The sequence below is a fragment of the Corvus hawaiiensis genome, chromosome 9, assembly GCF_020740725.1.
Source record: "Corvus hawaiiensis isolate bCorHaw1 chromosome 9, bCorHaw1.pri.cur, whole genome shotgun sequence".
In the NCBI taxonomy this organism is placed as follows: Eukaryota; Metazoa; Chordata; class Aves; order Passeriformes; family Corvidae; genus Corvus; species Corvus hawaiiensis.
In genome coordinates, this window is record NC_063221.1 from 13,431,179 (window position 1) to 13,446,377 (window position 15,199).

General features: G+C 35.9%; 1 protein-coding gene across 4 annotated transcripts in view; it reads left to right on the plus strand.

Moving 5' to 3' along the window:
* Positions 1-15,199, plus strand: part of COL11A1 (collagen type XI alpha 1 chain) — a 133,126-nt gene that overhangs the window by 73,601 nt on the left and 44,326 nt on the right. For all 4 annotated transcript variants that reach the window (XM_048312912.1, XM_048312913.1, XM_048312915.1 and 1 more), the window contains 9 exons: positions 802-855; positions 1,790-1,897; positions 4,525-4,578; positions 7,643-7,696; positions 9,797-9,841; positions 9,972-10,025; positions 10,115-10,159; positions 13,222-13,275; positions 14,095-14,148. In XM_048312912.1, the coding sequence (XP_048168869.1) occupies positions 802-855; positions 1,790-1,897; positions 4,525-4,578; positions 7,643-7,696; positions 9,797-9,841; positions 9,972-10,025; positions 10,115-10,159; positions 13,222-13,275; positions 14,095-14,148 (522 nt within the window). The remainder of the gene's footprint in view (positions 1-801; positions 856-1,789; positions 1,898-4,524; positions 4,579-7,642; positions 7,697-9,796; positions 9,842-9,971; positions 10,026-10,114; positions 10,160-13,221; positions 13,276-14,094; positions 14,149-15,199) is intronic.

The following is a 15,199-nucleotide window of genomic DNA, read 5'->3' on the forward strand; positions in this document are numbered from 1 at the left end:
GGCTAAGATAGACATATATAGATATATAAATAGGTATATGGATATTTATAGATATTTCTAAAGCAGAAGACTCAGTCTTGCCAGAAAGCCTTGATTCAGAACTTGGCTCAGATGCCAAGAGCTGCTGTACATTTTCAAGCGTTCCCAAACCGCAGTTTGTCTAGTCTGCATGCCCATTTTAAGCTGAAAATGGGTGTGTTTAACAGCCATGGAGACTGGACAGTTCAAAAACCCCTCTTTTTCTTGTGCCTTATTGGATGATAAATATCTTGCTTGGACAAAATACAGGACTTGTATAGAAATACATTTAATAAATGTGTGTATATACATCTGTGTATATCAATGAATACTGGTTAGCACAATGTCCACAACACTTCTGTGCTCCTAAAATGGATCTCAAAATTTCAGTAAGACAGTGAATTCTACTGAATACCTTCAAAGGTTACACAAAGATGTTTCATAGTTTGTTCTCTTAGTGCTTTAACGGAGTGTTCACAGGCCTTTTTTTACTGAAACTATTCAGCTGCCATTACGTGGGGGGAAGCACTGCAAGAGAACAAAATAAATAAACTTATCATTTAGGAAAGGCTCCATAGATCTGGAATGGTCCATTTGGTGTAGCACACTGGTATATTTTCTATAAAGCAGTAGTAGCCAGGTTAGATTTTCTGGTGTCTGAAGTTCCCACTTTATGTATGCAGGTTATTTTAATCTGTAGTGAATCTATTTTCTTATCCTTTTTGCAGGAAGAAAAAAGTTCCTCTATATTAATGTCTTTACATGCATTTCTGCCTTTTTTAGGGTGAAGATGGTTTTCCAGGATTTAAAGGTGACATGGGGCTTAAAGGTGACCGGGTAAGCATTTATTCATGGCCCATATGTTCTTAAAAGTTTGAATGTTATCATTTTGAAATGATCACTGAAGTGAACAAATATATTTAAGCCAAAAATAAAATAAAGGCTAGTATTTTAAATTATTTCTATTCCCAGTGCATACACAAATCTGAGCCAGAGATACGGTTCTTGTGAATCAACAATGGCACAGTTATAAAGAGGAAGAATATGTCAGTCTTGAATATCCTTTTCACTGAGCTTCTTCCTAGGGAATCTCCTTTTCCAGATTCCAAGATCTCCAGTATTTGCCTGAGGAAAAGTTATGTATCTAGAATAAAGGTGTTTCCATACCAACCCAGCATCTTGCAAATCTCTGCCAAAACGTTGTTTATTTAGCCCAATGGGCAATTACTTCCTTTCATAAGGAAGTGTTGTGGAGGTTGTGAAAAAGTTTCTCACAGGAGGCTCCTGGCCTGTATCTGTTGTCTGTACACATAAATAACTGTGAAGATGGTATCCACATAAGTACTTAGATAAAGACAATTTTCTTTCTGTGGACTTCCAGGGTGCCTTCTCAAAAATTTAGGACAGGGAAAACAAGAATATGGTTTCCAAATGCAGCTGTCTTCAAGCAAGAAAACTAGCCTCTAACTCTCTGAAAGTAACATTCAGTGCCTAATTTAGATATATTTGCATTTATATAACGAACATTAGTAGTGATATTTTCTTACTAGGAAATTGGACAGGGCTTACTGGTCTATTTGGAGATGTCCCTGTGCACTGCAGGAAGCCTGGATGACCTTTAAATGTTCCTTCTAACCCGAACTATTCTATGATTCTGTTCTCTATTTAGATTTACTGAAAACATATTTTCAAGTAATTGTAGTTAATCTTTCCAATTTCCAATATCTGCATGAAGGCAATTGTTCCATATTTATAAGGTGATGTATTTTAGGGAGAAATTGGTCAGCCAGGTCCACGAGGAGAAGATGGCCCAGAAGGTCCAAAAGGTCGAGCGGGTCCATCTGGGGACCCAGGTGCTGCTGGTCCAGCTGGGGAAAAGGTCAGTAGCCAGAAATCAATATAAACATGTCATTGCCTCACAGCATAGATGGAACCCATAATCTCCATCACTAAAAACATGTCTGCAAAATCTTTAGCTACTTAACAGTAGTTTTTGTGACACTACTACAGCAGACCACTGGAGTTCCCATTTGATCAAGGATTGGGAATCCTTATCTTGTAAGTATAAAAAGAGGCATTGCAGTACTTCACCAGTGCATAAGGTAACTGCATTCTTATCCCAAATTACATACAGTGCATGCCAGCTGTGGAAAACACAATGCAAAGAAAATAGTTGGGCACAAACGAGGGTAAAGGTGCTGCTGAAGAGTGAATTAATATTGAGTCATATTACAACAAATTGTGGCATGGAAATTGTTTTAAATGGAAAACATTTCCTGAATAAAAATCCACAAGAGGGTTGGCAAAAGGGAAAGGGGTTGTTAAAAGGGAGGACTGAAAAAAGGATGGTGAAAAAAGAGAGATCAAGCACAAAGTACAAAGCTCTGTAGAATCCTGGTTTCAACAAAAAAGTTTGGTATAAGGAATGGAAAGGAGGCTGAAAAATGTGTGTGTGGGTACTGTATTTCACTGTGTGGCATAATCAGAAAGGAAAGATGATTTCAGCAGTGGTAATTTCAGTAACTGGAGAAGTATGATAATACAAAATAAAATAAAAATGATGGTTTAAAAACATATATGCTATATATCACTAAAGTGAGAAGATGCTGATGAAAATATTTCCCTTTAATTTTTTTGGTGAACTATATCTTCAATTCTAGTTCTGTCTTGAAAAAAATAGTACAGAGGGTACATAAACCAAATCAAAACAAACCAAACATTTTTTTTTTATACTTGGTATTTTTTAAATGCAAATCTGAGTTATTTTTAGTTCTTATTCAAATTACTCACTATGAATATAGGTTTTCAAGCATTTCTTCTTCACTGTGACATATTTGGAACTCTCACAGTATCTCAAGTCCAGAATCTGAAGCCTTAATTGTCAGAAGATATTTGAAAAAAATTGTTGGTGTTGATAACACTATTGGAATTTTTTGGCTTTGGAATTTTAGACCCTCAGTTTTCCCTTTTCTACAAATATTTACAGCAATTCTTGCCCACTGGAAGGGTCACACATCTTCTGTGGATATTCTATGGATACAGAATGGCATAGGTCACAGAGGAATTCTTTGGTGTTGGTCCTGTGATATTTATTTTAGTGTAAAAACTGGAATAGTCACTGTGAACTTTTAGATCTTCTCACAATATTTGGAAAGTCTGTAAGAGCAGATATAAATGTCTTGTTCCCTTGTCATTCCTATGTTGTATTTAATGCAAAGGTATTACTCTTGTAAAGAAAGTAATAAAATTACTGCAGTAGTCTCTTATTCTCTATGTTCATCTGATTCCATGATAAGAAAACTCTATTTCCCAAGTAGATCTAAATGGATTTGCTTAATTAATGAAACCTCAAGTAGGGTGCCAAAAAAATGAGGAACATATCTGAAAAGAGCTTATAATAAAAAAAAAGTCTGTATTCACACACAACCCAGGCAACTGGGCTTGCTTAGTTGTAAAATCAGGGACAAAACTTTCACTGAATTTGGCAAGAGTTTGATGTGCTGTCATGCTGCAAAATATTTAAATCATTGCAATGCATGTAGCTTATTTCAGGGTGGCAAATAACAGGCAGCATTATACTTAGTTTCATAAATGTAAATGTACTGTTCTTCAGTAATGTCTCACTAGACACCTGCACTTACATGAACAGGAAAATACACAACATATTTGTTTATGTGCTGTATTTTTTACCAACAGACATTTTGGGGAAAATTTCCTTCCCCTCTCCTTCCTATTTTATGTTATCTATGGTTACTGCAGAGTATCATATGATACTTTATAGTCATCTTTTCCATTGAGATCTTCTCCAAAACTTGATATTCTAGAACATAGAGAAATTCTTCCCCAGACTTCTGATCTTTCAAAGTCTGAAACTGCTTTCCCTTGCCTTTGAAAGTGGCAAGCCATCACTCATCCTCTAGAGGTCTAAAGAGACCAGCTCAATGGTGTAGGGTACTGTATTTCATTTCTGGGAATGGTTGATGTCAGTGCTGATCAGTCTTTTCTGAACACAGCAAGTTGTTAATTTTTGTTGACAAATCCATTGTCAGCAAGCAATCAGTGGGGTGTAATTTAATGTAGTCTCGGTTTAGAACTATGCAAGAAAAAAATTGATTCTTCAAATTCCTATTCATGAAAAGTCAGCCACAACACAGTATAAATTAAAAAATAATTTCTTCTCACTTAAACCTATTAACACCCTGATTTCTTAGAGAATATTAGTTGCTTAATGATCTCAACCACATAGCACTGCACAGCACATCATGGGAGAAAAAAACCTTTGAGGTATTGGTTTCTCTGGATTCATTCACTGGAGTGGGATTTTTTTTTAAGTTTGGGCCACTAAGCCCACTGGTGATTAATTATAAAAATGAGAAATTGATTTAATTTAATATTATATTCCATGGAGTATCATCACTCTACGTTGTGGAAAAATTGTTTTGTATAGAAGCTTGCTGAACCACTAAGGAGGATACAGTAAAATTTACCACTGCCTTCTCATTGCAGGGAAAGCTTGGTGTACCTGGATTGCCAGGATATCCAGGAAGACAAGGTCCAAAGGTGAGCTGTAAATGAGCTGTATATTGAGTATTTTGATACTGGTCACAGTGGCAGTTACTTCATTTCTGTGTTTGGGGAAGTACGGTGTGAACATCAAAGAAAGGGCCATTTTTCTCCTTTTCTTTCTTGACAGTCATATCCTGAAGTAAAACCCTTAATAATGTGGAATTCCCTATGTCAGGCTCTTCATGGAGCACTATCTTTCCTCTTAATATTCTACCCTTTAGCATGTTCTTGTGAGATGTATTGTGCCAGCATCAGACTGGCATGCACTAAACAATCGGAAAAGGAAGGAATTGCTGATATGCTTGAAAGAGAATAGGCACCAAATTGGCCACTAAACTGGCCACTACATGGATGCTGATAGTGATGGGAATTTTCAGTGTGGTACAAGGCTTCTCTTTGTGTCATTACTGCTTCTTCCATGGAATAAACCGTATTTCTTTAAAACATACTTTATCATTTTCCTCATGTTTTTCTTTAGTTTCTTTTAAGACAAACATGACAAAATACAATCCTTAGTTAATTTATGTGCCTATATCTATCCTTCAGCCATCTAATATATTTGGATTGCAATAGAAAACCACACAGGGGGCTTCTGATTTATAACATTTTTATGAAACATGCTTCTACTAAGTTCATCCTAACACATCTTTAGGAAATGGGCATGCTAAATTAATTGTAAGATCTCTTTTATGAGACTAGAAAGAAAAAAAATGGAATAAAAGCATAGTTCTACAGACATTTCACTGTGTAGAGGAGACCATTAGGGAGACATTGTAGCTCCAGACCCTCTCAAAGAAGACCCATCTAGGTAAATATCACAAGTAAAAAAATCCCTTACCCCTTCTACACATCTGAACAATCAACCTGCAGTAAAACCCTCAATTCTGCTCTACTTTGGATCTATTTTTATTTCCAAATTTGAAATTATGGGGGGTTTTGGATGAAATAAAACTTCCTGACTGTCAAAACAAAGTGTTTTTCTGATTCTGCCCTATACTGTGACCCTTTTCTGTCAAGTGAATGGACTATCTGAAGAATGCTTGTTCACTGAACACTGCATTAGTGAAAAACACTGAAACAATCTATGGAAAGTATTCATGAAAACTATTCACCTTGAAAGACACAGGGGTTTTTGCTTCAGTTTCTTAACTCAAAATGTCTGAGATTTCAGTCTCTTTGTTCTGCTTTAGAATTGTCTTTTGAAAAATCTAGGGTAAAAGAGTTTTACATTATTCACTTCAAAGAACAAAAATGATGTAACATTCCAAATAAAAGTTGATTGATTCTTTTTTCAACAAAGACTTGATCAATAATTTCCTTGCACTACATTTTTATCACATTAAACTTGAAAACAGTTCTCAAGCTGCGTTCACCGTTTGCTCTTCTAATTTGTTGCTTAAATTTCCAGGAAAGACTAATGACAGCTACAATACATAACTCACTAGAGACTTCTTTGGAAACTGAGTCACAGACCAGCTCAAATTAACATAAGGGAGTGAGAAAAAAAAGCAGGAGAAAAATATATTAGCTATGGAAAGCAAAGGAAATCTTGTCCTAGTATAGTCAAGAAAGTTGATATCATTCTTTTTGTTGATACTTACTTGCTTTTCATTTTTTTTTCTATGAATTGATCTTAGAGTAGTGCCATTAGCTGATAATTTTCATTATGGTTTTTTTTCTGCAATCAAGTCCCTCTTGATTAGCACAGTTGCAAAAACTACTGTAAATGTAAGATATTTACAGCCAAGTCATGACTATTAGTGCCCCATCATTTGATCTGGGGTTTTTTCCAGCCTTTTAATTTTTAAGAACATGATTGGGCTTCACAGACTAGAAGTTTCAGTTTTATTCTTATATAAAGTTATAACTAGTGAAGAATTAAGAAGTAAGAAAGAAATTGAAAGGAAAAGGAATATAAAAGGAAAGGGAAGGAAGAAAAATATTTCTTTTCTCCCACCAGTCAATATCAGTTAGGGTTTTATTAGAACTTGTGTTAGTGAAGTTGTACTGCCCCTAAGTCTTTTATGGATAATTGGAATGATTATGTAAAACAAGATTCATTAGAGGAAAAACAGGAGTAAGGACAGGAGAAAAAAAAAAAAAGAAAAAAATTTACTAACATTTCAAAGAGGAGCACCAAGAAATTATATTTAAGGTTTTTGTTATATGCATTTTATTTGCCACTAAAATGCTAATAGCAAGCTGCACAGCCATAGGTGCATTATGACAGCAGGGAGTCTGGCTAGTAAATTTTAGTGGCTGACCAAACCAAACACTCTCTTCATTTTCATCCCCAGTCATTTAAAAGTATATTTTACCATGTCTATCACCTCTTTGATCCCAAGTTCCTTATGAAAAATTCACACCTCCTCGGCAGGTAAAAAGTCTGCTCTCCCACCAAACCTGTATGGCAGAAGCAAAGAAGAAAATAGTACTGCTTCCTTTAGACTGAGCAGTCAGCAGAAGGAAAGGGGAGGAAAAAAGGAGGAGTAGAGCTGGGAGAAGTTTCAAGTCAGATAATCTCATACATTCTGCTTATGTATGAGTTGCATGGATCAGTTAAATGAAACTGTCCAGTGCTTGGTTTACAGTGAATAAAGAACTTGAAGTGATTAATTTACAGCTCAGTAAAGTGACTAGAGGATGTGGCAAAACCTTACCGCTTTTTGGAATTATTTTTTAAAATAGTTATTTTACTGTGAGGCAACAAAGCCTTTTTTGTTTGACTTCATTATGATACAGTTATTTCTAGTGGGCTGTTACTAATCCAACTTTCCTACTTTTAAAAAAGGTGCAGATTTAATGAATATTTTATTGTCCAATAAGATGACAAGTAATATCCATTCTATACATTGATTTTTTTTTAATGCTTTCTGGACTTGAAGCATTATGGTAAGTTTATTTACAGATTTCTTAAGTTTATGTACAGCTGTCACACTTGCAAGTTTGATATGTACAATGTACATGGCTTTGGAGTTGTGCTTTATGTGTCAAATGTTGGCTCTACCATTGTTTTGCTATTGATACCCTCTGACATTTGCATTGATTTCTTACATAGGGCTCAACTGGTTTCCCAGGATTTCCAGGTGCCAATGGAGAGAAAGGTGCAAGGGTATGATAATTCATTCTTGCATAACTCTTAATTAACTTTTAAAATTCAGCACTGGGGGAAGCCACTGAAACCTAAGGATCCAAGTTACTATCTAAAGAGCTATAAAAACAGGCTTTTCACATTCAAGATGGACCTCTATCTTTCTGTAAAACAGGAGATACTGCAGTGCTATTTACCATTCTTTAAGGTATTAGGCTAATATACAAGAACTTGGGCACTTTCTTGCTGCACATACTGCCATAATTATATAATTGGAAAAAGAGAAAAAAAATCAACTTTGCTGAAGGGTTTGGGGGGGTTTTTTTGGACAATATAGCTGAGTGAGTTGGCAAGAACTATTTTCCTGTATCCCATGAATTCTGCTACCATGCAATTTACCCTCAAGGAAATACAACTTGTATTTCATAAATATTCTGGCTTGACACAAGGGGTTTTTTTTTTTAGGCTTAGCTTCAAAAAGGGAAAATATACCAGGCAAGATGAAGAACATGTACAGTTACATATATTACAAAAATTTAAAATTACATCTTTTGTGGCTTTGTTTGCTTGAACAAGGTGAGGGAAAATGTTTTATGCGTGTTCTTCAAACTACAACAATTAAAAATAGATTAGAAGGAAGGTCACTGTGCTGTTGTCTCTAAAGCTCAATTGAACATAGCAGGATATGTTAGAAAAATGGTGAAATTAAGAGATTAGTCAGAATTCACAGCTGATAGCAACATAAAGTCAAGCAGGTAACATCTATTACTAAAAGCAGAAATTCATTATTTTAAGATGAAATACATGGAATCCAATAGCATTTGCATTATTTATGTATGGTTTAAATTGTTCTTGTATTATTTTAGCTAAGATAAAGATATGTTGTTATGTACAGGCACAAGCAAACAAAGAAAAGCTCAGTTCATCTGCATTGTGAAAAAATGAGACAATTGCTAATAAAGACAGCAGATTGGGGAAAAAAAGGCAAAATGATAGAATCAAACAGCAGGCTTAAAATTATGAAAATCTTACTATATTGATCTGTTTTCAGGCCTCCACAAAGCTTTAAGTTCAGCTAAGGTATTAACCACATAATTAATACCATCGAACTGCTGGTATACTGAAGTGTTATGCTGATCATCAATGAGCCCATAAGTGCAGGTTTTCCAATGGGAATCAGATATTATTGTTTATCTTGCCAAAAGGGTTATCATGGTGTTTTATGCTACCACACATACAGGTCCTAGGGAAAGTTGGTCCCTGTCCTTGAAAGTATCACAGGCTGAGTAGCATTTCAAAAACAACACATAATTTTTATTCTGATAAGTGAAATAAAACCAACAGTAAAAAAAAAAAGGGGGGGGGAGGGGGAACCCTGTCAAGAAAACAGGTGTATGCATTTAATTGGTTTTCAATAAAAGGAAGCTTTGTGCTAAAACATCTCTGATGATTATTTTGTTGCTGGTTTGTTTACCTCAGAGATTAGAAAGTACCAGCCATCAGTTTCCTTTCTCTGGCTAAAAAATACTCTCTTGAATCTTAAGATTCATTACAATACACAGCAATTCCAGTGCACAGCCTAAAGAAAAAATCCCTTTGAGCATGATTAGGAGATAATATTAAAGCAAAAAATCAAAGGCTAGTATTCTGTTCTGTATCTCTGTCAAATGTGTGTAATTTTGGTAGGTATTACAGTTCCCATTTCTGTTATAAATGAAGAGAGGCTTGCCCTTTCTTTTCTCTATTAACCTGTGGAGCTGTCCACGGGAACTTGGGAACTTTGTTTTTAAGGCTGTTCATGATGCCAAGTCCTTTAGACTACTGCAGAGGGACTCTGCTTGTTGTGTGCCACCTTCAATACTATTTTAATGTAATTTAAAATATTCTAATGCCTCTGACAAGATCTGATTCTCAGGCAAATTTAGTGCATTTATCTACAAGTTCCAGTGAATTCAGAAAGATAACCAATTTTATCAAGGACCACGATTCTGTAAATTGAAATGCAAAGTAGATAGTTAAAGATAAAATAACATCTAAACTTAAGGGAGCTGCTCTCTGCCTCCACTTTATCTCACAAATAGAGTGCCTGCTAAGATGATTTCTGTGAACTTTTCTTTCCAGGGATTGCATGGCAAACCAGGCCCCAGAGGACAGCGAGGACCAACAGTAAGTCCTTTTGATTTGAAATTTAGAAGCTTTCCTGTCTAAATTGCCTCCACTATACTGTGAAGAATTATTTTTATTATATTATAGTATCCAGTATTTACCATCAAGTGCATCTGTGTTAATTTGACAGGGTCCAAGAGGCTCAAGAGGTCCCAGAGGTCCCACTGGTAAACCAGGTCCAAAGGTAATTGTCAAGCACACTGTATAGATTGGCTGCAGGCTGCTTCTTTTAAATAAATGTAAATCCTTGAACATATTGTCTTTCCTTTCCAGGGCACTTCAGGCAATGATGGTCCTCCTGGCCCACCAGGCGAAAGGGTTTGTGAAAGCTATCTTTGTACATGTTGTTTTTCCCACTATATAGGAGTGTGATTGAGGGTGGGAGGGTTGTTTTATTTTAAGTTCTCCCTCTCATATCTCTGTGCTACTTTGACCAGAGTAACCAGAGGTAACAAAACCTCAGTTCCAATGAAGCTTTTCACAAAGTTATGCATGGGCTGGCTGAAGTTTGCTGAAAGCTTCTTCCCTCTGTAGCTCAGTTTTGTACATATAGGACAGAGAGTACATACACACTGTGTTACATCCATGCACTTTGTATATATCCATGTGAATTACAGGTGAGCTTACCAGCTTAGGCTCTTCAGAGTTCCTCACCTACTGCAGTTTACTGCCTGTTTATTGGATTAGCAAACACTCCAGCCACCTCCAGAAGATTCTTTGTTGAAGCAACAGAGTTTTTTTGTTCTGATCACCTAAGAATTCCCTTCAACCTATTTTCTGCATGCTTCAGAAATCCTACTGTTCTCTCTAAAACAAAATTTTCAAAGTCAACTCATTGCACAGCAGTATATAGAAAAAGATATTAATAAATCATATTTGTAATGGCAGCACTTGAAAACCAAGTCGGTTTAAGTGGATGAGCTTTCTGCCAGAGTATTTTTGCAAAACTAAAACTTTACTTTTGTAGTCATATTTCATTAAACTGCTAACCTTTTCCATATAGGGAGCCTAAAGATCTTCTCCCAGTATCCACCCCAAGGTCCCAGTGTTCTCTAGGAGTCTTACACTTCAGGAGGGCGTTCCTTGTACATTTTCCCCAGCTCTATAATGTCACTTTTTTTGACATTAGCTAGGATGTGGGATGGAGAGAACTAGGCATAGACCAAGAAGGAAATGTAGGTTGCTTTACACTGAGGAGAATCAGAGGCAGACTGCCAGAAGGGGAATAGCAGATCCTTGTGAAAGAGGAGTTTGCTGACAGCTCCAAGAGTTTGCAAGGAAGAGAAGTTGTGAGGGTACTAAAACAATGAGCAGATGAATCCCAAGATGAAGGCATCCCTGGAGAGAAACTGACAAAACAAAGAGATGAAGAATCATGGAGCACTGTGTCTCTCATCACTTGTGTAATATAAGTGTGAGGTATCTATTTGCTTCCCAATAGGGGTGAGTGTCAGCCAAAAAATAAGTGTCATCTTTACTCCTCTGAGACTATTTCACCTACCAAACATGAAAATAATAAATAATCTATTCTGTGTAGCTACTGATAAAATGAAATTTAATAACAAAAATGAAAATGTAATTTTGATGACATACTGTTAGTATTCTAGTGCTTTTTCTCAAATAATACATCAGTCCACTAACTTGAAACCTGCAAGCAATATTGTGAATAAAAGGAAAAATGTAAAGGTTTTTCCTTAGAAAGCCTCAAAGTGTGAGAACAGGAGAAATTCATGAGAACGGAGGTGCATTTAAATGTAGAACTTTGAGTTGTGTTCCTATAACCCAGTTACTGAGAGTGACCAATTTCATTCAGATATTTTGAACAGTAGCTGAGTCAATTTTATTTGTTTTCCTCTATACAGCTCCTCCTCTTTTTTTTAAGCTTTATGTTATGCCCAGAAACAAATGAGGAAATTTCATTTGTTCACAGAGATGGCATATTGAAAAAAGACCCAAACCCTCATATGGAGCATATTTGTGTGTTATGAAGGTTTCAGAAACAGATTTGCTCCTCTTTCAGAAGAAAAAAAAAATATGGATAGGGCAGTAAGATCAAAGATTTCTCCCTTTGCCTAGCACTTCTTAATTGATTCAGATTTAGTATTTCAGTATAATAGAAGTCTGCCCTGGAATAAGATTTATTCAAGGTCAAATTGTCCCAGGCTGGGCACAAGGGACCCTCTCCCCCAGCTACACTGGTACACTGCTTTACCCACTACAGGAGGCAGCTGTGCTCTGCAAGTGAGCCTGGGCTCTAAGGAATGAGCCTTATGGAACTCTGAGGAGCAAAAGGGTAGAATAATTTGGGGGATGTGGCCTCCTGCTTCAAGTCTTTTGCATCAAACCAACATTCCTAACACATTTGGACAGCTGATGTCGTGGCAAACCCACACATGAAATACCAAATAGAGCAGGATAAAGTCTTGCACTATATGACATGGGTACTTAGCTGTGGAACCATGTAAAATGAATGACTGTTAAGATTTCACTTAGTGCACTAAAAAGTAAAGAGCAAAAATTATTTGCATAAGCTGACATAGCACCTTTCAGCACATCAACAGTAAATTTTAAAAGCTGGCCTCTGTTTTGTTTTTTTTTATAACAGTTTCAGAAAAAGTCATGTAAGCTGTGTAAATATCTATGTGCATAGATATTTACATGTGAACATACATGCACATACACGTGTGCACAATGCACTGTCAATTGATCATCTTTAGCTAAATTTCTAAAACCATGCTGCATGAAAATTTTCTCTCTCCATATATCTGTATTTTCTCTCTCCATATATTTGTATATACAAATCTGTATTTGTATATACAAAAATATAAAAATAAAATATTCATATATCATGGGATTTTTCAACTATTTTTTGTAATAGCAAAAATGCTGTATTTAATCCTTGGTAATGCTGAAAAGTTTATTCTATTTGGAATTTTGTACTGTTGCACTGGTTTGAAATACTATCAGGGTTTAGGAATTGCTAAAGATGAATATTTGACTGAAAGTTAAAAAGATGACCAAACTATTAACTAAATCTCCTAGTTTATGCAACATAGAAGAACAGTGCTTCTAACTCATAGTTGGTTCCTACTTTATTATGCACAGTTTTAGGGGTAAGATGCAAACATATTTGATGTAAGTAGTTTTCCTCATTTTTTTACTGCATTTCTACACAAGCACTATTGCTTTCAGGAAATCCCTCCAGTGTCTACGCATGTGAATTGTTGCTACCAATATTTATGTCAGTGTAGCTGAGGCTTCATGCTTAAATCCAGACATTATCTGCAGAGTTCCTATATCTCATAATTGAAACAAAATTTTCAATCCAGCATCAAGGCAGCTTGAGTAAAACTTTACTTGTTTGGTTGCCTTCAATCCAGGGACCGCAAGGGCCCCAGGGACCTGTTGGATTCCCCGGACCGAAGGGACCTCCAGTAAGTATCTCTTTTATTAAGGATGTGCAACAACAGGAATGGTAATTTTTATAGAGTGCTTCTGAAGGGAATACTTGAAAATTTATGTAAGGGATGGGTTATGTGTAGATTACAAATATTCTTGTTGAGCCTTTGGTGCAGCTCTTAAGACATTCAGAGTGATGCACCAAACTGCAAGTCTGGTATGTCCTGCCAGTGACCAGGTGACACACTGAGTTCATGCAAAACACTACTTTGCTACTGTATGTTTCCTTTGAATGATTGATTCACTGAGGAAAAATGAAGAGGAAGGAGGCATTCATTAATAGCAGACATGTATAGAAGTAATGGCACATTTGAGCTGCCCCCTGAACTAGTTTTACTGCTCTTCTGGTGTGCCTCTGCTCATGTGCAGTACAAAAGCAACAAACCACCTGTAATTTTTTTTTCTCCCATGCATTTTTTATTTTATTTCCAATTCCAAAACCTGAAATGTCATCAAGTACTTCTGTAATGCTTAGATTTTTGTTAATTGAGTCATAAACCAAAGAAAAATGGAAGGGAAGTATAGGAACTGTCCATGATTTCTGAATTACAGAAATCTATTTTGAACATGTTTGCATTTGACAACAGTCATTCTCCAAGCAATTGTTAGGACACATCAGGGAGGACACAAGGAAAAAATATTATTGAAATCCTAGCCAGCTAATATAGGAGCAGAAAAGATTTACCAAAGAGTAGTCTAGAAATAAACAGAGAGCAGAGATTCTGACAGCTGATTGCACACTTTTTTTGAGGATGGCTAAGAAATGGTTTGATTTATGTATTTTATAATTTCAGGGTCCACCTGGAAAAGATGGCTTGCCTGGGCACCCAGGACAGCGGGGGGAGACTGTAAGTAAATGTACTCTACTGTGTTAGTGTTGCCCTAAAGTCATGATTATGTGATCAAAACCAAAGAAACAAGGGAAAAGGGAAGGAGGCTGGCACCACGAGCTTATATAACTGTACTTTTCTTGTAGATTGTGCATGAAAAAGCTTTATTTTGCTCCCATGACACAAGTGTGTGGTTATTCTTTGATATGTCCAGTTAGTAACATCACACTGAGATTAAATAGTCAATAGAAGTAAAAGAGATTAATACCCAGATCTCAATTTAAATGAAGATTTTTCAGACAATTACTATGCAGTACTTTTCTCACTGAATGCCATGTACCATAAATAGTAACATAAAAAAAATCTTATTGATGATAAGCAGCTAGAAAACTGAGAGCCCAAGACCTTTGGAAAGTAGGATCAGGAATGATTGAATCTATTAAATTAAATTTAAATTTTTAAACTATGTAACTCCTCTAAGAATCACAATTAATAATTTCTGGCATCAAAATGAAAAAGAATACTATGTAATACTTTTAATTGAACTATCTTTGAAAAACACACTATTTCTGTAGCGCCAAAACCTTACTCATATTCCACTATAAAATAAAATTAAAATTCTCACTTGGAATTTTCAGAGGTGGAGAAAGCCATAAGTTAATTTAGAGAGAAATTTTCTCAGCATATAGAATGTGTTTAGGCTCCAGCTTCACTGGAAATCTGTTAGTCACTGCTGAGTCACTTCCACTGCAGGAAGGAGGAGCACAGAGCTTGGAGTAACACATCCCTCTAAAAATCTCTATATTCTGCTGCTAGTACTGTAGATTGTGACATTGTAATGTTTTGCAATGATAGTGGCTTTTTTGTGTGTGAAACATGATTGACTCCTTTGTTCTTTTCCTTTGCAAAGAGGCAAAGACTGGTGTTGTGTACCATAAGAATCAATTGTAATCGTTTACAATGCAGGAAGCTCAAACCTAATCTTTATTTTGCAATTAAAAAGTTACTATTTTCCCTTTAGTTTTACTGATCTGAACATGAGCCAGTAATGTGCCAGTACAGCAAAGAA